Source organism: Haemaphysalis longicornis, unplaced genomic scaffold, assembly GCF_048455015.1.
Source record: "Haemaphysalis longicornis isolate Haplotype H1 unplaced genomic scaffold, Haemaphysalis longicornis Haplotype H1 scaffold_7, whole genome shotgun sequence".
In the NCBI taxonomy this organism is placed as follows: Eukaryota; Metazoa; Arthropoda; class Arachnida; order Ixodida; family Ixodidae; genus Haemaphysalis; species Haemaphysalis longicornis.
The window spans coordinates 121,246,970-121,271,710 of record NW_027526422.1 but is presented as its reverse complement, the minus strand read 5'-3'; the positions used below and the strand labels follow the sequence as shown (position 1 = coordinate 121,271,710).

The window sequence follows — 24,741 nt, the reverse complement described above, 5'->3', positions numbered from 1 at the left end:
AGGCTGTGTGTGAGCGAGGTATAACACGGAACTGTCCGTCTGTCCGAGGCAGACCACGCGCACGGCTGTACTCAACAGCATCGGGGATAGCCCGCCCCCCTGTTCCCCGCACACACCCCCAAGGCCCCGTTACCCGAGCCAGCTTAGGCGACAGCGACGCGCACTGGGGGTGCGATGGATGGGGAAGAGGAGGAGGCGGCGTTCCTCCGGAAGGGGTCGGGATGATGCGCGCCAGCTGACGCTGCCCTCGCCGGACGCCCGACAAGGCGGCACGCTTGAACGGACCGACGAGGGCGAGAGGGGGAGGAGGGGCTCGTTGCGGCCGCCGAGAAGACCAGGGAGCAGCAGTGGCCCGATTCTGTCACCGGCCAACTTCCGCACGAGCCGAGGAAACGGCACCCCCGCGCACACACCGCTGACGCGCTGCACCCTCCGCTACGGCTCACGAAGGAAGAGGAAATAAGCAGGGGAGGAAGTCGGACAGAACGGCGGCGAAGAACAACGAAACGAAGGAGGTGAAAACGATCGAGGCTTGATTGGCTGGCGCCTCCAGAAAATCGGCTGCTCACGTTGGTACTCCCACGGCAAGACCGACGAGCAAATTAACGCGGCCAATACGGGGGAGGAGGAGGAGAAGCAAGTAATTACCTCGTCTGTGGGATAGAATGGTGACGTCGTTGACGGGGCCCAATTCCTTCCGTGAACGAGTAGGTGGCCCTTCCTCGCACACCCTAGTCATTAATGCCGTCCCACCTGGTGGCTACACGTGCGCGCAGTGTAGTTCCGCACTCAGCGCACGGTGAGAGTCGACGACGAGGCTGAAGGAAAGACCACGCCTACTAACTATAGAGAGGAGCACTGCAAAGGGTGTACATTCCGGTAGATCCCGGATATATCGAATTATTGCATATATCGAACAGTCCATATCCTACGCAAAACGAAAATATTTTATATTACGAATTATCGATATATCGAAGTGTTTCGCGATCCCCTCGGAGTTCGATATATCCTGGATCGACTGTATACGAAGTGTGCAAGCAGTGGTCGCGATCAGCTCGGGCGAAGACGTAACTAAACTCTTTGGGAGCACACTGTCTAGCGCCCACATTCGCCCTTGCATCTTTCAACGCCGTGAATACGTGTCCGGAAAAGGCGCCCAGGTTCCCTCTGTGCTCCGTGGCTCGCCAAGACTGCACCGAGGTGTCGGATGGTGCTGGTAGGAATAACGGTCGAGTAATGGTAATGGACTGGGAATAAGCTGGAGACGCGAGACAAAAAAGGCGCTGGATCAAAAAAAAAAAAAAAAAATCGGTACAGTTTTCAAAGATCAGTGCGACTATTGCAAAAAGAAAGGGTGCTGTATGACGGGCAGTTCAGAAGACCGCGTCTCGAACACACACGAAGCGCAATCGCTAAAACTGACCGCGAGGTGAAGACCAGGGACAAAGACGACGCGAGTGATCGCTCACGGTCATTCATCTGTCGCATCTCCGTCTCACCTGAGCCAGCGGCGATTCCGAAGCGCCTCCGTCACAATTCGGACACCATCCCGGACGCCACTGTCCGTGTGGCAGTGACGGAGTGTCCTACAACCGTCGCCCTTCGTCCAGCGGACGCGTGCACGTGGGACGTGGGATCGGGGTCGCATCAGAAGCCCGGCAGTGTGCGCGCCTCTGCCACTTCCGTTCGTGCGCGTTTAAATCGCACACCGAATAGCATCGCACGACATGGATACCGCTGCGTGTAACACACACACACACGAAAAGAGGGGCAACCCTTGGTTCCACGCCGAACAACATCAATGCGAAATTCCGACAGCAACACGTTTCGCAAAACCTGCCGCTTCCCTGAAAACTGAATATGCAACGCACGTATGCGAGCTACGGAGACACGTCTGCCTCCTCGTCGATGCTTCGTGTGATCACGCTCAGCGCGCGGTAAACACTCGTTATAACGAAGTTGCTTTGTTTGAAATGTCACTTCATCCGAAGTGTTTCACGGTAGTGCTTCCTTCAGTGAATTCCGAGAAAATAATATCCGCTTTTAACGAAACGCCTCTTATAACAAAGCCAGTTTCCTTTCCCGAGGACTTCTTTGTAGCGACGCTTTGGAGTAAATTTATATGTAGCGGAATTACGAATCGGTTACAGGAGGTATTGTGGTGAAGAGCAATCGCGGACAGGACCATAAGGACGGCCTATGATGAGCGGACAATGTGTTGCGGCGGAGAGGACTAGAGGCAGATTGTTCCCACCGCAATAACAGCGGGTTCTGCAGCAGCCGGCGGACATTTCGGTCGGCGGCCCGAGAAGAGCCGAGGCCCGTAGCAGCAATGCCGCGCGCGGCGCCGCTGGTTGTCCTGCTTCCGTAGCCCGTTGACACGCGACCTCCGCCGTCGGGGAGTCTCGCTAACCCGCTTCTCCATCTCCTCGTTCTTCGATGGCTTCGCCGCGAAATCGGGCCGATAGCGCGACGGCTAGGGGCCATCCGCCGCGTCGTCCTCAGCTGCAAAACGACCGCACGACGTAGAGGCGGAAATTGCTAAAGCGAGTCGTACATACATTGGAATGCTTTCCTGGGTCATAGTTGGGCGTGCGAAAGAACGAAGCGTCCTCGTGGCACACGTGCTCGTTTTCTTCGGCGCACTCTCCTCCTGCCCGGGATTTCTAGGTCCTAATGACGTTTGTGGATAGGTTGACACTTGAGCGCAGGAACCTCCAAAGCGTCCGCGGCTTTGATTAGACTGCAGAGCGCGTACTTTGTCGCTGCCCCAACATGCGTTTTCAGGGAAGCGAGCTCAGCCGGTAGTTCACGGTGTCGTTTCCTCGACGATAATCGTCCCTGTGCATGACAGACCGTGATGCCTGACAAACGGAAGGCGAGTGCTCCCATTTTTCCCGTTTTCCTTTCCCTAGCCGTTTACCCGCTCAATCATTTTCCTCCAGCGAAGGGTAGCAGGCCTTTTTTTAAAATCAATGCCTCCCATTTCGTCTCCGCCTACTCACGAACAATCACGAAGGAAATAGAACTACACAATTCGACGATCGAGAGAGAGAGAGAGAGAGAGAGAGAGAGACGTCGTGTCGCTACTGCGGTGTTCCCCATTAAAGGTAGCGAGGCCACGTGAATGCAACGGCAGATTTCCGCCGAGTACACGTCAGCACGAAACTCTAGGTAGCAGGATTACGAGTGGGCAGGTAATCTCCCCCAGTGGACAGAGCGAAAACCAGGCCACCGCATGACGCAGCAAGTCTTTATTTTTTGAAGCCTCCTTCCGAGATTAAAACTTCCGTCTCTGACTGAACGTAACGAATCCGACCACGCGTGGCCCGAAGCCCTTCCTTGCTCCGACTGCGACTAGTTTTCCCCAACCGGCGAGCTATAATAAGTGCTCGCCACATCGCATTCTAATCACGTCCTCTCGAGCGACCAAGCATCCGCTCTGCCACGACGACACTACTACTGCCTTATTAGGTGCCCTCCATTTCCCGAATCGCCCCATGCGGCGGGGAAGCAAATTGGCGCCCAACGTCAATTAAAACCGAAGGCCCGAGCCAACGAACCCCGAATTCCTCGGCGGGAAGTCCGACGCCGTATACGCGCAACGCTAGTATATATGTATACACTACATTTCGCGATCAATATCGGACCCGGTTGGGGCGCTTAATTTAGTTCGGTGGGGGGGGACAACATCCGTGTTTGCGGGAAAACGACCCCAAAAGTGCGACATTAATCTGCGACTGACCTAAGTATAGCGGACGGCTGCTCGTAGTAACCCAACCGTGTCAGAGGGGGGGAGCAGCAGCGACAGCGACAGAGCAGCGGTTACGAGAACACGGGCGTAATTATAACCGCGGGTCGGCGGCACAGAAAACGCGGAGGCAACCCCGGGGCAGCGTCGACGCGCGCGGCCCGGAGCCGGGAGAAAATTGCGGGGCCGCTTACATATCCCCGCGCAATCAGCGCGCATAATTGCCGCCGCATTAATAAATGACCCGAGCGGGACAACCCCTTCTGCGGCGCCCTTCTAGCCCCGCGTGGTGCGGGGGTGAGCGACTTCGTGCGAGCTGCCGCGCCTCCCCCCGCCCCGCAGGTGCAAATCACGTCCGTTCTCGTTGACGCGGACTCCGCGAAACCTGCTCGCGAATCACGCACCAACTTGCCATTAAGAGGAGCGGCTCACGGGGACAAAAGCGAGTCGTCCAGAATTTTAATGTAAAGGGTGCGCTTTTGCTCGCCACCATTTTCTGTCATTTTTCTCCTGCAAAGTATCCACGCAGCCGGCCGCCCCGTAAGGAATCGTAAGAAAGGAACAAGGACGAAGAGGTCGGTCATGACAAATAGGCAAACATGACCTGGAAGAGTGTATGCGTGCAGCTGATGGTGTAAGGCGCACACGGATCAGAGCCCACGTAACTCAGCGTCAACAATAGAGAGCGTACCAGAGTGGCATGCCAAAAAGACATTTGAAAGCGGCAGAGCAACCGTGCACGAAACGCGCCGGTTCGGACCGCTTTATAAGTCGCGATGAGCGGCCTTCCGAAGAAGGCCGCTGACAGCTGCGCCCATGTATTGGGTCAATATAGACGAACACGATGGCATGTCAGCGTGCTGCAGGAAGCGCTAGTTAACCAAAGGTGCCGCCGCCACAATCCGTCGACGCTTCACTTCGCCGCAAGTGCGAGAAAAACGCCGTTCATTAGCAGGAGCAGCTGCTTCGTGACGCACATGGGGTGAATCGATGACGAACATGCGCTTAAATGGCGCTGTCCAAAAACACGCAGGAAAGGGTGGGAAAGCGGCGACAAACTTTGCAAAGGAATTGTGAGCTTTCCGCTGCACGTAAACAAGTTATAGTAGGACTTGACCCGACGCGAACATCTTTTGAACAATTAAGTTATACTTAATGGCACAGGTGACGTTGACCGCCCTATAGCCTAACGACTGCGCTTGTTCGTTTAACGTGCTCAAAACGCCTCTCAGGACCCCTTTTGATGTCTGGCGCAACAAAATTGTAACAGGCCGATCCCTTTTAGTCGCAATCATAGATACGCCGCTTTAATACCCGCTTACGCTTCATTGCTGACAGGAAAAGCGCGCGGAAACGCTTGAACCTGGCTTCCGGCCGCCGCTCAGTGAAGTCGGCCGAGGTGTATACGCACACCCATCGGTCATCGAGGGCCGTCGTTCCACGATTCGCGTCATTAGATAAACCTGCCGCGCACGTTTTCAGCGACAACGCCGGCCGACATTCGGCGCTCGCCTGCGGATGCGGGGAGGAAACGCTCCACGCGATCGGGGGGCGTTAACCGTTAGCGTACGCCGCCGCCATCAACATGCGAACGCCCCGCGTTGGAAAGGGTCACGAAACCACCGGAGAGGCGCGTGATTAAGTGCGCGCGGGTATCGGGACAGCGGCACTGCAGCCGTACGTCGCCACCCTTTCGTTACGGCGATCATCCGCAGCGCGGGAAGGGTCTGGGAGAATCGAGGGCGGCCCAGAGATTAATCGGCTGCCGACAGCCACCCGCACAGGGCCGCTCAGATCACCGCTGGGTAGTTGCGCGCACGCGATGTGGACTTTGTGCGTTACGACCGCGTGTCTATACAGCAATAATCGGGGCCAGGAGGCACCATCGACGAAAGAGAAACGCGTCACGACAGCCCGCGCAAAAACAGGCCGATGCACCGGGGCCACGATACTCATTCATCCGGGAAATGAATCAAGGCCTACAATGGATGGTGACAGTGAAGCGCACGCTTCTTCTCATACGCTTAGGCGAGTCAGGGGGAAACAGTGAGGTGGTGGTGCAACGTAACAGCGTGCGTGCGTGCGTGTGTGTGTGTGTGTGTATACACACGAACCCTGCAACAGCGCCGCTTTCACTCTTTCCTTTGTCTGGTCACACTTCGAACGGTACAGTTATCACCAGCACACAGCGGTACTGCGTGATTTGATAGCCGCCGCAGACACTACCCCTGCTTTGCTTTCGTGAGATTTCTTTAAAGCGACTGTCCAATGCGGTTGCTGGTATACCACTCAAATGAATTCGCCTGCCAGTTACCACAATGTATGGTTTGAGTAACGTCACTCAAGCACGCAAACAACGTGCGGACTTTTGAGAAACTCATATAAAGAGAGAAACAACTTTTGAACAAGTCAGCAAGTTATCTAACGCTCGTATGGCGCTAACAATGGACTGAAATATTCCGTGGCCATCTATGCTGAGACCTGGTAGCGCTTATTGACCGCGTTCTAAAAGCCCTTGAAATGTCGAGAATAGTGTTGCAGAGGCCCTTTAACGGCTGTTTGTCGGGAAAGAGAGTGCGAAGGGAAGAACGGAACTCTCAGCAGAACACAGGACGAGACTAGGACAGTGTTTCGTGAGAGCAAATGCAAGGAAAACCAAAGCCTCCCTGACTGATGACAGCGCGAGACTAAACACGGACATCGAAGCGACGCGCGATCGGACGACTTACAGATAAGCCCTCTTTATAACGAAGTTGCTGTATTACAACCGTTCCGTGGCGCGGACTGCACTGTAAAGGAAGCAAATCACATCCACTTTTAACGAATTAGCGCTTATACCAAAGTCAATGTCAGGTTCCCAAGGTTTCGTCATGACGGGGAAGTCACTGTACATACGTCGTGCAATGATTTTTGAGCAGTTTAGTTATGCAGCGTACATCGTCGTTGTGCTAGAGAAAAGTAACAACTACCCACCAGCCTGAGCGTACACCCATTATCAAAATTTTCTAGGCCAGTCCTAAGCCTCCTAGACCCCAAAGAATTCAAAGAATGGCTTTACCTTTAAATGTGACACAAATATTTCATCACAGTAAGAAAGAAAGGTGCTTTGTCTAGCTTTCCGGCATAAAACGTTTCAGCGTCGCTCGGGACGTAAGCTTGTACATCGACTTGTATGCGGCCAGCGCACTTTCGGCTTGGCCTAGAAAATTTTGGCCAAAACTGTACCACCCCTACAATACAAATAAGACGGGGGAAAGAGAACCAAAACTAAAAGCGATGAGATAAGACAGTATAACATCCTACGGTCCTTCGAAAGGCTAGAAACAGCGAGTCGGAGGAACACGACGAGGTTTTCAGAGCGCCAACACTCTGCTACCCATTGATTGCTTCCGTAACCATTAACGGGTTGACAGCTGCCTCTAACGAACAATACTAACAGCAATGTGAGGGCGAACTGGGGCGGCGGCGAGGAAACCGCGGGAGATGGACCGTCAGTGCAACCGGTTCAGGCTCGGCGGCGCGACCCGCTGCACGCTGAGATGATAATGCAAACGTCAGAACTCCTTCGCGGTTAGTTGCGCCACAAATGATGGATGAAGCTTCCTGCAAGGTTGGCCCTCGTGCACGTGAAAACGAATTCAAAGAGAACCCGGCCTATAGCTCCTCGACATCCGAGGCGTGCTCCCTCCCAACAGCGCCGGACTGTGCGTATGGCTAACCCGCGCGCAGCGTGACGCACGACTGCCGGACGTTTATAGGTCACGCGTAAGTTACGTTGCGCGCGCAGACAGTTAGGAAAAAAAAAAAAAAAAAAAACTAAACGTGCAGGCCGGCAGGAAACGACTTCTCTTCTCATTGTAACTGAGAGAAAATTTTGAAGCTTTGTTTATATGGGGTTACGACGATTATCCGGGTTACGATTCTGAAACAATACATTCTTATGGAAGTTTAATGCGCAATACGCGGCGTCGGATGACGTAAGAAACGGCGTTGAACTGAAAGATAAAGTATGAGGGGCTGTATTACAATTTTTTTCCCAACATGTAGTCTCTCCGCAGTCTAATATATAATGATCGGCGTCACTTAATCGCTCAGGACGGTGTTCAGACCGAATCAGACGACAACATTCCTGTTTTCACAAACACGCACACACACACACACACTAGTATCTCTCTCTCTCTCTCTCTCTCTATATATATATATATATATATATATATATATATATATATATATATATATATATATATATATATATATATATATATATATACTATTGTATGTGTGTGTGTGTGTGTGTACGTGTACCCTCTTTGACCACCCCTTTTCTTTACGTGGGGGGGGGGGGGGGCATGGTGTTGACAGGAGGCACTGAGAATTCAGCGTCGAATTACGGCCTTTTCCTGTACGCTAATATTAACTTTTGTACTTGTATTGTTACGTGGCGGAAGAAAAGGAGACACGAACCACATATCGGTGAGGCGACGTATATTTACATGATGAAACGAACTATTTACAAGCGGCCATAACGGAGCCCGTGCTGCCCGCGCCGGGCGCACGGCTTCTTCGTCGTAGATCGTCGGGACGGTATGACATACTGTCCCCGTCTTCGTCTTCTCGTGACAATATGTTCGTTGGTGCGAAAGTGTGCAATATCCCTGTTGAGGAACGTCTGTAAAAAACTGAAGAACCATTTTCAGTAGTTATATGCCGAAGATTGTCCCCCGTATTAGAAGCATACATGTTTTTTTATTTTTTTTATGATAGCAGTACGACCATTTCGGTACAATTGCAAAGATTCCGGCCTTCTTTTCCAAACAGGTATTACGCTGTATCCGTAATTACTGCATATCTAACAGGGTTATACTACAGTATGTTTTTACGCTGATTGTTAATAGTATAACTGCTTGTAACTGCTTCCCAACGCCTCTCGTTAGAACGCTTCGTGCTTCAAAGATACGAGACTTTTACAGCAAAGCTGTATACCTCTACCCCCCAACGGTTTCATCTCCGTGGGCAAAAACACCAACGCGCCAAGAATACACTTATACACTGCATGCTTCACCCCTCCCCAGGATTCACCGTAGTGGAGATGGCCAGAGATTTTTTGTTGGTTTTGTGTGCATTGTTCAGCCAATCGCATCAGGCCACTATATACATACCTTGTGCTGTTTTTTTTTTTTTTTAATTTTACATTTTTATGTTTAGGTAATCGGGTGACGGCGCTGAATTGGGCAGACCTTTGTGATTTGGTTCTGCATTTGAGGCATTGCTTTTTCCCACATGACACACATCGCAATGCACAGCTGCGTTCGACACTCCACACAGGAGATACAAGAAGTAAAACTGCGCGATCTTGTCAGGATTAGTTTAGTGACACTAGTCAGTGACACTAGTGACACCATATTTAGTGACACTAGTCAGGATATGTCAGCGCATATCCTGACGATAGTGACTGGACGATAGTGACTGTGCACGTAGCTGCACGAAAAAAGTCGCTTCCGCCTTCTCTGGCTACAGGCGTCCGTTTTCCTCTCACATTTGCGACGCGTGGACGAGACGCGGCACCCCATGCGACCTGTATAATAACAAGTGCCGTATACGCACACACCGCACAGCGACACGCATCAATGGGCTCGCACCGCACAGAAAACACGTCTCCCGCCCATGCACGCCTCGGGCCACAGCGAGTCGAACGGTCGGGCCCCCGTCTAAGCGCTATGGAGACACGTTGTGTCGCGTCCCGCTCGTCGATCATTTAATCGATCACGGTTACGCCTCACGCTTGGCCGCCGGAAGAGGGCCGCGACAACTGCACCCGCTTTCCCACTGCGACCCAAAGAACCTTGCCGTGAGGCTCACGCCGACAGAAAACGACGCGGTCGGATCTCTCTGGCCCAGGTCATTGCACCGTGAGAGCGCCAGGGCCTCTGTTAGGACTAGTGCGATGACGCGGGTGGCATCTTATCGCGTTGCGATTCCGGCTAACAGGCCCGGGTGTTTCAAACGAGCTCGGCTCAGTAGTGGGACCAGTTTTTCGCCACTGTGCCTAAACCTGACGCTACGGTGCAAAATGTAGAAAGGGGGCATAGACTGAAAACATTGCCCGAATTTCCCGCTGTTTATCACTCTTGCCACGCGTGTGGGAGGGAAGGAATACTATTGCGCAATTTTCCCCCTGAAGCACCAACGTTTTATTTGTAGAGATGAGTAACACAAGTTTTACAGGCGAGTCGAACGATTCTTTGCTCCTTTTGAGGCATATTTCTGACTAAAATAAGCTAACCTAAACTAAAAACTCTAAACTCTACCCGAAACATGTTCCCCCGAGTCCGGACCCCGCCTGCATACCGTAACGTTATACCCCCCCCCCCCCCCCCTCAAAAAAATAATAATAAATAAAAACAAATAAATAAATCGACGAACGGGGCCGCTACACTTTCTGAAATGATCCTGCAACGCTCTCAGAGTTTCTCTTCCTGCTCTTATACTCACCTGAGGCTGGATATCGCCCTGGTCATCAACAAAATCTCTAATCTATGAGAGAGAGCGCGCACAGCCCTCGATCACTGAGCCAAAGTTACCTCGCTCCAAGTGTCACGGCGATATCATCGATACGCGGGATTTGCTTTTATTCAGGGGGTCCTCGGGAAACGCTTGAAGGAGATAAGACAATCGATAACGGCTCGCGCGTCACCCCAGCGATGACGACGGGCAGGCTTCAAGAGACGACTCGCTCGCAGCCTCATTACGCGCAGTCATTAGGCGAGAGAGCCGCTTCCCCACGGAGCGCGCGTGGGAACCGAGGCGCGCGTCCTGACACGGCGGGAGACAAAAGGCGCGACAGAGGAAGACAAAGGACAGCGACGCGAGGATCATCATCCCCAACCAAGGAGGAGGGTGGAGAAGAGGAGAAACAATGCGCTGCACAGAGGAGGAGGGGGCATGTCCGGCGTGCTGCGCTGGCCGCCACCTGCGCTCGAGGACGCGGCCTGCATGCAGGGTAGTCCTCGGCGCCCAAAACGCGGTCGAGGTCGCCGCGCTTGCACGCGCGTGCGCGCGCCTGCTGCAGCAGCAGAGAACGGCAGCGGCGCCGAGCCACTTTGTACGTCAGTTGTCGACACACACTGCCGGTTTCCACACGGCCCGACAGGAAGACGCGATTCTTTGGCGGCCATTACCACCGCGGCGAGCACACAGGACCTGCTCCTTGGGCGAACGCGCATCGAACGAGACGGGACTTAAATGTCACCAGGCTTCCGTGTGATGAGAGGCTCGAGCGCGGGCGCTGATCTTTCACCTTTGTCTGCACTGTCAAATGTCGCACGAACGGCAGCTCTATTCGAAGAGGAAGAAGCTCGTCGTTAGCCACGTCTGACGAATGCAGGGCCGGCCACACAGCAGCAGCGTTTCTACGCGAGTCGCCTAAGAGACTAAATGAGGAGACGGAAAGCCAGGAATAGAACAATACGCAGATTTGCGCATCGGCAGTTCAAATCCCGGAGCATTTCCTTCTGTTCCACTACTATTGCCGGCAAATTTATTTCCACACGGCCGCTGTTTTTCGAAGCACTCAGCTCCTTATTCTGAAGAAGAAAAAAAATGTTTCCATGTAGGGTACGGCCTTGCCTCCATTTATATATCCCTGTCTAGGCTTCGGAAAGCTCACTTTATGATGATGATTGTAGGGTTTAACGCGCCGACGCAACACAGGCGATGAGGCGCGCCGTAGTGGAGGGCTCCGGATTAATTTTGACCACCTGGGGATCTTTAACGTGCGCCGAAATCTCGTACACACGGGCGTTTTTGCTTTTCGCCTCCATCAGAAAAGCGGCCGCCGCGGCCGGGAATCGAACCCGCGACCTCGTGCTCAGCAGCGCGCAACGCCTTAGCCACTGAGCCACCGCGGCGGGTGAAAGCTCACTTTACGTACAATCGATGAAAGCGACCGATGGAATGGTGTGAATGACCAATCACCACGCCGTCCTACCCTCCTACTTGGCGTCGGTTGTGACGGAGACGCTCAACAGGTGAGGTGTAAAATACTCGCAAAAAAAAACTTACAGCATCCCCCCGTAAAGCAGCTTCGCCCATATCGTTGCAGAGGTCGGATTGTGCGTACAAATTAAGCAATTCCGTTCGCTATCACCACGTCAAGCACTGCCATATCTCGTTTGCGAAACGAACGCTTTACCGCAATCGCCCCTATCTTCCACGGAGTTGGATGCAAACCTCCCAACGTGAGAGGACAGTCGCCGCCCCTGAGCTCCCGTCGCCAGCCCGCAGCAGCAAAAGTGAACCCGCCCATGCTACTACATACTTCTCACGCAGCAAAGACAGCACGTCGGCGGCACCGGCCGACCTTGGGGCCGAATCGAGTCCGGCCGGAGCAGGCTGCCGACAATGGGATCAGGCGGCAGTAACACGGCGGCAAAGCGCTCGTACAAAGCCCGCTCCATTGTTGTGCCCTCCCGAGGTCTCCCCTAGGAGGAGAGCAGCAGGGGTGGGCAGCAGCGAACACGGGCCGAAATGCGGGACAAGGATACCGGGTGCCGCAAAAGCGCCGCCGCCAACATAATTCGCCGCCTGGCATGACGACGTCGCTGCGAGAACGGCCCGCAACTTCGTTCTGGTTTGGCTACCGGACGGACAAGATTCCAAACAGCACGGAAGGAGGAAAAAAAAAAGAACGGAGCTATGAACGATGCCATCGCTAGTGCTTTGCCATAACAACGTCAAAGGAGTGCGGGAAACAAGTTGGGGGGTCAAAAAAAAAAGGGCTATGCGCAGAATTGGTTATGAGTGAGATCAGAAGCGGTGAGCCGGTAACAGCCGCTCCGGCACTAATACCAACGCAAAGAGAAACGAGGGAATAGGCGTGCGTATGAATAGCCACGAGCAATGTGGCTACAATGGCGTAGCGCGGAAATGGCGTCCTTCGATTGCATCCTCTAAAGACGTCACGGGTGGGACGGATGAGGACCAGAATCGCAAGCGCCTTCCCTGCGTCACTCAGTGCACCGAATCATCATCGTCTTACCCCACATGCGAAACTGAAGCACGCACATCCACTGCAAGGTCCCCAATAGCGCAGAAATGCTTCCAGCTTTTTTTTTTTTTTCAGGCACTACGAACATGGTCGCGTTTGTGACGTAATTTTGTTGCTCGTCATCTGACATCCTCTTAATTTTTATTTCTTGCTTTTCTTTTCTTTTTCATCTGGCTTGCAAGTAAAGCGCAACGGCTCGGCTGAGATCCCATTAAATTCGTTCTCTCTATTTTCAACAGATACTTTTCTTTTCCTATTTTTAACAGGCGCAAAGTAACCTCTACAGTGCTAAAGCCTCAGGTCCACGCAAACTGGCCCCTCTGTGAGACTTCCGCACTTCAAAGCACGGATATGCGAAGTGAGTAGGAGGTCACCAAGAGAGCACAGCGCGCACAAATTTGCGTTCCCGCGAGGGGGAGAGTTCTGCTGCCAGAGAGACACGAAGCTTTCCGCACATTGCTGCCAAACTCTCCAAAACTCATCCGCCTGCCATATAAAAAGAGGAGGCGTGCTACTTTCCAAACGACGAATAAAAATGTCCCCTTCCGCAAAAAAAAAAAAGTGAGAAAAACGCGGCCGCGAGAGAAGCGAAAGCCCATTAAAGTAACGTCGCCGCCAACCCACAGGCGTGCTGCCTCCGGAACCATTCCGCGTCCTCCCATTATTGCTCCTGACGCGCCACAGGCGCCAAGACGTCCAGCTGACGACGGGAAAGTGCACCGGCGCTGTGCAGTGCGAAACAAGGCTGATGAGACGTGGCTGGAAAGCGCCGAGAGAGACTTCTTCACAGAGCACCGAAGAAAAAATGAAGAAGTCGAAAAGAAAAGACCACGTCCCGGCAGTTACGGCCAAAACACGAACGGCGGCCGCCACAGTGCACGTCCCAAGGTCGACACAGCCTTGTCTTTGGGCAGCGCTATTTGCACTCGTTCTTTCTTCTCAGCCACTTTTTTTCCCCTTTTGTGGCGTCGGCAGCCGCTCTTCGTCGCCCAATCTCTTCATCACGGCCGCCACAAAACGGAGCTTTCTCCCCTTGTGCCGGCCGAGCTCCCAGAACGGCACACACACGCGAGCGAGAGGCCGAACAGATGCGCCCCTTTTCACCCGCTTCCTCCTGGAAATAGTTGCACGCAGCGGGAAAGACGCAGCACCGCTCTTCCACAGGAGCGAGCAAGGGAATTTGAACGTTCTTTTGAAGCTCAGTAAGTTATAGCTGCTAGCAAACATTCATCAGCTGGCCCTAAACTACCGCCGATGGAGGATCGATCAACCGGACCAAAACAGGCCAGAGTTCGCGCAATTCTCTCCCTCTCTCCAAGCAACACTGCAGAATAAGTTCTATGCTTGCTTTCCGCAGAGGAGAGATTTTTTCCCCCGCTTCGCATCCGCGGAAGAGCAGGCCGGCTAAAGCAACGAAGCATCCAACCAGCGGTGAATTTTCAGCAAAACAGGCACCTCAGAGAAGTACCTCTTTTTTTTTAGTTGCCGTGCCACAGGAGACGACACCTGAAAATGAAGCCTTGAACTAAAACAACGCCGCCGAAACGCACACCTCGGTCATCCACTAAGGAACGAAAATTGTGGACTCGCAAAGTAAGGTTACTACCGCCTGAACTTACTTCTCTGAGCTACCTGTTACGCGTTCGTTTCTTCCGAAGCCACCAGCTCTGATCACAAGTCTGAAAGTGTTACGCATGTGAGTGCGTGCGTGTCGAAGAATAGGTGTTGCAAGGGACAGCTCTATGGGCGATACATCACCCGGAACGCATCATCCCCCCCGCCGCCGCGCCGCGCAACACAGTTCATTCCGGGAAGAACGCTGCACCGAAGTAGCCGGCTCCCAATGCCTGTTACGTAGAGACGGAGGTGTCTCCCCCCCCCCCCCCCCCCCCCCCCTCTCCGAAGCGAAGAGGAGTCGGCAAACGAGTCTCCCCCCTCTCTCGCTCCTCCTTCCCCCATCAGCGCTGAATGCGCGCAGCCCGAATGCGACTGGCGCGGAAGAAAAGGCCGGCACTGTTTGAAGCGGCCCGCCGGCGGGCTTTCAAGTACGCGCCGCACAGGGCAGCTTTCATTGCCGCCTTCTTTTATTATCCGGCAGAGCAGGAAGGAGAGCAGCGTGTTCGAGATGCCTTCCGCCTGCCACACTGCCGCCACGGAAACACCGCGTTGCTGCTCCTTTGTGGGTTCACTCCCACCGAGACGCTACAGAACCCGCTAGCGCAGTGCAACTACCTTAACCGATGTAACCGCAATGCGCGGGTCAGGCCCGTGCAGACTGACCAGACACGCGCGGAAAGCAGCTGCTTTGCGCCCAGAAAACGTCGCGGCAGCAAACGGGGCCCACATGGCGTTTTCGCTTACCTGTGCGCGGCCTCAGAGATCAACCATGTGCAGCTTTCCCGCTCATGGCAGTCCTTTCAACAGTGATTACTCTGCAATTTTTTAGCGAAATAAAAAGTTCTTTTGCACAGCTAATATTTGGGGTGAGTACTTGCTTTGCGCACAGTTTCAAGTCGCGCACGTTGCGCGACTGGGTTCCTGAGCCATCGGCATACCTCGGCAAAGTTGGCGTGGCTCACTAAAACTCACTCACAATTTTTTTTTTTTTCGAATCACCACTCACTCAAACTCAGACTCAATGCTGAGCACAGCACATCTGCGCTCACTAAAGCTCAAACTCACATTGAGCGCAAAACTCAGAACTCACTCGGGACTCAAAACTCAAAATGTACTCAGTACTCAAAATGCACTCAAACTCAAAATGTACTCAGAACTCAAAATGGACTCAGAATTCACTAGGTCTCAGGCGTACTCAAACTCAATCGGACTCAAACTCAGTCGGGCTCACTCGGCTAAAACTCACTCAAGCTCAAACTCACCATGCCACACTAGCCTCGCGCTCACTCAAACTCAAACTCACGCGTGAGTTTGAGTCCGAATGAGTTTGAGTGAGCGGACTCATGAGTGAGTTCGCCGACCTCTGGCCATCGGAACTATCCCATAGAAATGCATGGGGAGTTAGATTTGACAGCGAATTACACAAAAAAATATTCAGAAACCTGAAATGTTCTTTTAGCGTTTTAATCTTCACGTTGGCTTCTAGCTTTATACCAAATATCATTTTCCTAAAGTGGTTTTTCTAGGTTCCCGAGAGGTTGTAATTTTGAGCGAGAAAGCTGGGTATGGACGCGTGATGCGCGATGTTCTAATCGGGAGCGGAGGGTGGCCAATGTGTAAACGAGGACCAAACCAAATGGACCGCATGCAGCTGACCGTCCAAACAGTCCCTGTGCAGCCTCCTTGAACTGGATATACACCACGTGAACTAGCTAAGACGTCACAATACTAGTTACGCCGTCAAAATATCGGCAAAACGCCAACTGGCCAATGTATCCCAAATGCGCGGAACGCGTTACAAGTCAACGGGAAGAGACGGACAGATCGCGCGGAAGAAAAGGCGGTAGACACTAGTGCGCTCGAGCAGTAAGGACCCTCCCCTCCCCCAACAAAAGAAGGTACAACTCATACCGACAATGTAATCCGCAGGAACGACAACAGCGATACTGGATACGACAGGATCACGCGAACAAAACATCCGCTTCTTCTCGGCGCTGATATGGACATGAGAGAGACAGCAGCGCGGCTTTCCAGTCTTCTCGGCGCTGATATGGACATGAGAGAGACAGCAGCGCGGCTTTCCAATAAGGTTCGCACTCGCCGAAACTCGGTAATGCAAACTCGAGGCAGACGTCTCGCAATCGGTCATTGCCTCGCATCGGCAGCGCTCTGTGCGTATCTTTACTTCGCCCCATATTGGCACGTCGTCAAGCCCTCGTTAGAGAGACGGGGGGAACACGTTCGGAGGAGACGTCGGTCTCACCGCGCCGGTGCAACCGATACGAACTCGCCCTGTCACGTAGGGGCGAGCACCCTCGACCAAAAGCGAATAAAGCGATCGCATGCGACTCGAGGAGCCGCCGTCCGCAGGAATACACGGTCCGGTGCCGAGCTCGCGCGCACAAGAGGGCGATATCGGCGAGCCGAACCATGACGAGGGGGGAGGCAGCGAGACGTGATGACCCGAGCCGTGCGTGAGCAGTATATCAACCACATCGCTGCCGTCATCAGAAGCACCTTCACTTTCAAACGGACGATTTCCGCCCGCCACTCTCTCTTCCACCTATTTCGCTGTTCTTTCCCGCCGCACATTCCGTCGTGACTGCGGGTAATGGAGGAAGGGGGGAGCGAAAAATCGACGGAAACCGGCAGACCGGAGGAGGTGGCAACTACCAAGACCATCCGGGATTCTCGGCAGGCGTCGGTTGCCACGGCGTATGATTCATGCAGCAGGCGATATTTCTCAGTTGTCGTTTTCCACGTAAATGTCAGCAGTTCGCCGAAACGCCCTCGATTACGTTCTCCATTTCTCTCTCTAACACCGCAAATCGGTCATCCACGCCGACGCGCAAATTAATCTCTCAAAATATTTGTCCTCTCTAGATAATACACAACTTCTGAATTACCTTTCTCTGCAACCCACCGATTCAAAGCAATAACTGCCAGCAGAAACAAACTACCCGCGGGAAAACAAAAGGAGTGCAGCTTTTTTTTTACCTAAAAGCTATTATGTAAGAAAGCCGCCTTTCTAGCACGGACGCAACTAAAGGACACACGGTTTTGAGACGGCATAACTTATTTCCGAGCCTTCGCCAGTACTCGAGGCACAGCAGACAAGGCCCCAGAACTACAAATCTGGTTCTGACAGATGAACTTGTGCCCGTGCACGCCAGCAGGCCGCCAACTGCAAGACATTAGTGGGTGCGAAATGAGCTCGCTCCAACTCACGGCCTTTTCACGTTCCTAGCGTTTCATAGTAATATAACTTGGTGCTGGACTACGTGATACTGCGCCCTCCCTGCACGGGGTGTGGGGTACACCCAACACCCCGAACGGCCCTCGTCGGCACGAAACGTGCGCAGGGAAAGAATAAGGTGTCCACTTCGGGTTGCTGCTTGATTGCGCACTGCAGCTAATAACTCACAAAATCACAAAATGCCCGACGCCCACGTCCAGCGTATCAGCTCGCGCGTGCGTCATGCGTTACCTTTCCCGCAAATTCCATATGAAATGGGGGAAAAGGATGGTAAAACACACACACACTCTCTTTCTCTGCTTTCCTTGTCCTACTCTTCGTTTGTGAATCCGACAAATCGAATCCCGCGATTGTTAGAGCAGGTGGCTTTAGAAGCAGCCGTTCACTGGTTAGCTAACGCGGGCGCCCCTTCAGCAGAAGTGAGTGGATTTTGTCGGGAATTCAGTTTTTGCAGACCGTGGAGAGAAGCCTCAGACAGCGCGAATGTTTAGCCATCATCGATACGTCAGAAGATGAGCCTATCTCGAAGCGCGATAGATAGGCGGCCAGACAATGCCAGGGGAGTAATTTGAGGACGAGTGATAACGGCACCGTATGCAGGTGAGGACGGGAACTCCAATATCTAGTGTTTCTTTGCAGGGTTGATTTTGGCATTAAATTAAATCATTTTGTCTCTTCCTCTACCAAAACGTGGGAGCACTTCTATTTAACAATACATTCAAGTTCAGCAACAAAAGCAGAACGCTACGGAGGAAGAAAAAAAAATCCATTCTGCTGCGTGCAATGGCAACGTATTTTTGGTATTCCCCTCGACTCCCCTAAAAGCCAAACACCTGCGGCCAATTCATGGGTCCGCGCTAGACAGGCTGCCCGCTAAACGCATTCCCCAGGCAAACACGCTGAACACAAGTTGTCTTCGCTCCAGGCCGCGTAAGCATTTACACGGCTGAGTAACACATTCCCGACTAACGAAGCGCGCTTTCAGGACGAATGCGAAGCCAAAGTACGCCCAAAGGCTTACGAGCCGCCTTCAACAGCACACGTCCGTTCACAGCGCGCTTTCGGCCGGGCAGCGATGCGTACGCAGCTCACATCAGGAACACGCGATGTGGGGTAGACAGGGGGTTGACGGCAGAGTCTACCACGAAGCTAAGCAGATTCTACATGCCTTAGGCTTCAAAGCGGTCCTGGTTTCAAAACTTCCTACGACTCTGCAACATTGCTTAGCGCACGAGAGATCAGGACGCAAGAATAACACCAGACAATCGCTTGTCCCGTGTTCTTCCTCCGTCCTGTTCCCTCGTGCGCTAACAAATGTTTCACAACCGTAACCAACCAGCCCACATCGACGCCCTGACACGACAGCTTCCCACGACTCCGACCCCGCCAAAGCTGCCAAAGTACACCCGCCGCGAGGAACGGCCACCAATACCGTTGTCTCCGGCCGGTGGACAAGACAGGCCGTACACGGCGGCGGCCGAGAGAGAAGGGAAGGCGGCACTCACCGAGGCGGCGTCCCTCTTGATCGGGTTCCACGCGAAGAAGCGGCCCGAGGCGGACGACAGCACGCCCCTGAGGAGCAGCGAAGAGGCGGTCGGGGTCGGCGCAGCTCCCGCGGGCGACGGCGGAGCCGATCCACCGCTGCCGCCGCCGCTCAGCGGAGGCATGGGGGCCATGCCGCCGCCGCCGGCGCGCGCCTCACGGGCCCGGCCCAGGGCGCAGCATGCACCGCGGCCCGCCGGGGCGCGCCAGCCGCGAGGGCCAACCACACACGAGGACCACGACTCGGCTACGCGCACCGCCACCACTGACACCCCGGGGGGCCTCCTCGAGGACGACGACGACGACGACTAGCGCAAACCTCTCCTTCGCGTGATGCGGGCGTACTCCAAGTCAGGGCATCACGGAGCGCCCGTGAACGGGGATATCCGGCAGCACTTTCCCAGCAATGGACCGAGGTGCGTGTGTCGTCAAGGTAGAGCCAGTGAACTATTATTCCGAGACCACCGACGGAAACAGCTCTACGAGGTCGCTTCGTGCTCGCGAGTTACGGCACACTCGAGAGTGACACGCTGTCGATACTGATCAGAAACGGGGGGGGACCAATCGCCGTTCACAGAAGGAACGAGCGCAGTTAGGGCACTGCACAGCACGGCGCATCGAAATCCGACCACGCGTTGCACGGAGACCCTCGAGACTGGAGACGGGACAGCCTGTCAGCAGCAACGGCGTTTCCCGAGACACAAGAAGCGATCACAGGCCAAACACGCAAGTCCGGTCGACTCGGCAGTGTGCACAAGGACATCCGTATCAGAAGGCAGCCGTCGAAGAGGGCAATCCAGCACCGATGAACAAACAGCCAGGTCAGCTGACGTCTGAGAAGAAGGGACGTCAGGCGCGCGCGGCAACGCTGCCGTGTTTACATCGCGACGCGAGCGCCAGAGCAGACCTCGGTCGCACGCGCTTCCGTACTCGCGCAGCGCGGTTCAACGCACCACGTCGAACTGGACGGAGGCGCTCCACTGCGCGGAGCCGTCCTGACGCTCGCGCAAAGTCGAGCCGACGGCACTGCCGCCACGACCGAAGCGCGACAGGTTTCTCTCCTCCTCGTACTCCTCCGTCCTGGCGAGGCTGCGCGGCTTCCTCGGGGAGGAGGAGGACGTCAAACGGGACTTCGAGGTTCGCCGGCATCCTGTGAGGGGGCGCCACTGCACGGATTGCTCCCTCGGAAAGGGAGGCCCAAAGTGGCGCCGACTGCCGACAGGTGCGCAAAAGCCGCCACGTGCTCGGAGCAAAACAACCTCACAGGAGCACGCGGAAGAAGTCGCGAGGAAAGGGAGTAATTTCACCCAGGGATTGCGCGCGGCGGGAGCTCCCTGTCCTCAGGACGGGAAGGACCGTGCTGAGCCATAATGCCGTGGTCGCGACTGGCCCTTTGGACGAGAGCTGGTCAGCACTCTTCCAGTGCTCGTAAAAGGGATTAGGGAATGCGGCTTGGGTGGATTACTCTGACAAGCCCCCCCCATTCCTCTTATATGATTGAGTGCGCTCGAGTGCGCTGCGATTGAGTGCGCTGGTTCTATGTGCACTGTTTCCTTGCTTCCACAACAGCAATAAAAAGCACTGAAAGACATGCCCTTTGCCCCGATCGCAAAAGTATTGCACTCCTTTTAGATTCAAGCGACCACCCGCTACCCATCCTTTTTTATCCAACCTTAGAGCCTTCGTCCTGCAGCACACATGAACACGCTAAAAATGAACAACAGGTTGAAAATTCCAAGCACACGCACCTTAAAATGCCTGTTTCTTTTTATTTTTGAAGGCGAGGCTTTCAATGCCTCACTGACGGCATTGACGTCCGAGTAAATCACTGCAGGAAAGCCAACTTTAAACACACTGCAGGAAAGCCAACCGTGCACAACGGCTTTCCCAAAAGGTACATTAATCGTGCACCACATAACACAACAATGGGATGTCTTTGAATACCTAAGGGACCTGTTATACGCCAATATAGTTTGGCAGCACACACTGTTACCGATGATGGTGATGATGATGATGATGATGAAATACATTCTTTAAGCAGGAATCCTGCTTAAAGAATGTATTTCATCATCGACTTTGGCTTTGGACTTGTGGACGCTGGCTTTGGAATTAGGCTGAAGCAAACAAAGTGGGCTTTGGATTTGGGCAGTCTGTATTTTGGACTTTGGGGGAGCGGGTTTTGGAGTTTGGCTGTGACTCGGGTTCTATGGGAGAAAGCTTCGCGTTTTAGGCATCTTTCTCTAAAGAAAGGGACTCTCTTTTTTTTTTTTTCCGGAACTTTACCGCAGCCGTAATGGAGGACGCTGCTTAGAATTTAAAAAAGAAAACGCGGTATACCAATGCGACGCACAAAACGGTAGCGTGGCTATACTGGCTGCAATAAGCACGGAATGCTGGCTCGACGGTTCAGCACTACTGTTTAGCCCAGTCTTTGGCTTAAAGGGGTCCTGAAATGCCTTCCGCCGATGCATGGATGTACATGTAACCAAATAAAGCAATGTATTAGCAATCTCCTCCTGCAAGAATTTTGTTAAAGCGATGAGTATTAGCTGAGAAATCGTAAATCAAAAACCGCGCATTATCGTCGCGCCGTATTTCCTCCTCCTTTCAACTGTTTCTTCGCTGTTGGCCTCCCCTCCCATGATGCTCCGCTCCTCAGCGGTGACGAACTTCCGCTATTGCGCTCCCACAGACTGCCGTCTGCTATGGGCCAGCTCTTTCGGCTTTTTCATCTTTGTTGACCCCATGGACACTCCTCTAAAGGCTGGAAAAGTGAACGAAGGACCTGGCCGCATGTGTGCGGCCTGGCCTTGCCCTTTCGCGGTGTACGTAGCTGCCGTTGGTATCGGCGGCGAATTCGCAGCCGCGCGGGGAGAATCGTGCGCTCGTTCCCTTTGGTGCACCGCGCACTGTTTATCCAAAAAGCGCGGTCTCAGATGTGACCCCGCTGGTGCCGGGTGTTATTTTGCGGCGGTTGTAATTCCTACTACCGGCGGCATGTGAAAAAGGACATTTTAAACCGACACAGAACCCGTGCACAAAACGCGCCGGATTGGATCGCTTTATCAGCGGCGATGAACGGGAAGGCGCAGAGCAAACCAACGCCGCACCCGATCAACGAGAACCCGTGTTCTGACAAGCTGCACCCATGTGTTGCATTCAACACTGACGGGAAAGCGTATGTTTGCACTTGTTTGGATAGTCGTAAAATGCCCAAACACTCCGGCACTCCGATAGCAGATGAGCCGGCGAGACATTTCGGAAAACATTTGACAGATGGCGTCGTATGCATTAGTGTGTCGCTACGCAAAACTGATTAGACGCTCTACCGCTCTACTGATCCCCTCGCAGTGTTTACGTAGCGGGATGCAAAAATTTAGCGTTTAGCGTATGCAAAGGCCACAAACGCTGTACTAAAACTCTATTAGTAGCAAAATAGCGTGCGTATGTGAGGCCGCTTGCGTTTACAAAGCTGCACGCCGAGCGCGTACGTTTCAAACCTAGTGACATCGTTTAAATACACTGGCAAGCACAGTGTAACGTAGTCAGATATAAACCGTATGCTCAGGCGATAAGCAAGAGCTTGTTTTATGTGATTGCGCATAAAGGCCCGTTCGCACTTGCGACGAAAGCGAGTGAAAGCGGCAGGAATTCCGTCGCTTTGTCGCGCGACGATCGTTTTTGTCGAATGGTCGATGGTCGGGACAAATTTTCGTCGCGCGACAGAATTTCCGTCGCATTCGCTCGCTTTCGTCGCAAGCGGGAATGGAAAGTTCTGCCGCTGCCGTCTGCGCCGCAGCTCGGAGGTAACCGCGCGATCTGCTCGGGCCGAACGAACGCGCACACTCCCGCACGGCAGCGCCCCAAGCTGCAGCCGGCCGCGTACATCGCTCCCGGCGCCCGCCTGGAGCCCGCCCTTGGCACACTAGCCAGTATATTTCAGGCACTATAATGGAGGACATATTTTTTGCTTCCGATTAACCTAGTTCTTTGCCCCTGTGTTTTTAAATACGTGAAGTGGTTAGCACGTCGTCCTCACGCAGCTCTGTATCGTCGTAGCATCGCTGATTGTCCGAACGAAGCTTGCAGCTAAGCCAATGCAGTGACCGAAGCTGTGTGTGTGTGTGCATCGCCTCCTGTGTGTTGTGGACGCGTTCGTTTCGCGATGAAATGCGACATTGTACTTATGCGGGTGGATAGTGCTTCCCATGGTCTGGATTATGTTTCTCGAACGACGTACGACTCAACCTCGCATGGGGTATGTGTAGTGTGCCTGGCTAAAAGCCTTCTCGCTTGCGCGCCAGAGTTGTGACTTGCTGTTCGTCCACGCAAACCGGGTGTGAGGTGAGTGCCGAATTTACGACGGGCAGGAGGAGGCAACCCATCGTCTGTCAATCGCGGTTCAGACTTTCAACGCATGTTGTGACGTTGCGTTCGTTCGAAACGCATCTCTGGATTGTTTTGAAGTTGAATAAAATGTACGCGTCAAACCCTGGCATTCGGCTCAGGGCGTTCTCTGCGATTGCACCAAATACGTGTCACGGGGCTTTCTTTATGGTACGTACTCATGTAACATAAAATCCATGTCGTGCTATGGCCGTGCTGCATTCAATACAAACGGTTAAGCGTTTGTTTACACTTGTTTCGTTTGTCGTAAAATGTCCAACACTCCGGCACTCCGCTGGCAGATCAGCGGGCGAGCCGATGCTGTGCAGACGACTCATCTCTTTGCCGGAAGTGCGTGAAAAAGCCACCCAATAGCAGGATGTCTAGCTCATGACGAACATATGGGAATCGATGATGTAGACATGTGAAGATGGCGGCGTCCAAAAACACGAAGGGAAGGGTGAGAAAAAAGCGACAAACTTTGCAACAAAAGTGTGAGCTTTCCGCTGCGCGTAAAAGAGTAATACTTGGCACAGATGATGTTGACGACCCTATCTAACGATTGCACTAGTTCATTTAGTGTGCTCAAAATGCCTTTCAGGGCCCCTTTAACGTTTACAAGCTTTCTACAAAAGTGTTGCGTACCTCCATAGTAACACAAAGAAACCATCAGCCAAAGAAACCATCATCAAAATTGATTTAACCATCGTCGTCGTTAGACGGAGAGATGTTTAATAGCGTATGCGAACTTTAACCTTCTGCCTCCAGCGAAGAGCGTGCATGCACCTTCATTCGTTAAGAGTATCCGTACGTCTTATGTTAAGCCTTGAGTGTATACGTCGCAATGGACGACTCCCTCACATTGCCCAATAAGCAGGACACTTCTACGATTCTCAACATCGCAACTGTTCCGTGCATTGGAAACGGCACGGGAGGAAATTCAAAGAGAACACGTGCCACGAACGCGCATTCAATAGTGTGCCGAGATTGTCGCATCCAAGCGCCTACTTCGGTCCAAGCATGCAGCCGGGCCGCTCTGGAGTTGCTACTGTTTCCACCACGTTGGCTGCGATATATAGCGCGACACTGAGTAACAACTGCCCCACATTCCTGGTATCTGCATGGCCCAACAAGGGCCCTGGC

The 24,741-nt window shown here is 53.4% G+C and overlaps 1 protein-coding gene across 2 annotated transcripts in view; it reads right to left on the bottom strand.

Moving 5' to 3' along the window:
- Ssh (Protein phosphatase Slingshot) overlaps positions 1-24,741 on the bottom strand; it is a 307,781-nt gene that overhangs the window by 256,246 nt on the left and 26,794 nt on the right. Inside the window, exon 1 of one of the 2 annotated variants that reach the window (XM_077678869.1) lies at positions 19,176-20,226. The exons of the other annotated variant lie outside the window; for it this stretch is intronic. Coding sequence (XP_077534995.1) covers positions 19,176-19,346 — 171 coding nt within the window. The 5' untranslated portion in view covers positions 19,347-20,226. Of the gene's footprint in view, positions 1-19,175; positions 20,227-24,741 lie in introns of those variants that run through there. 2 annotated transcript variants of the gene reach the window in all.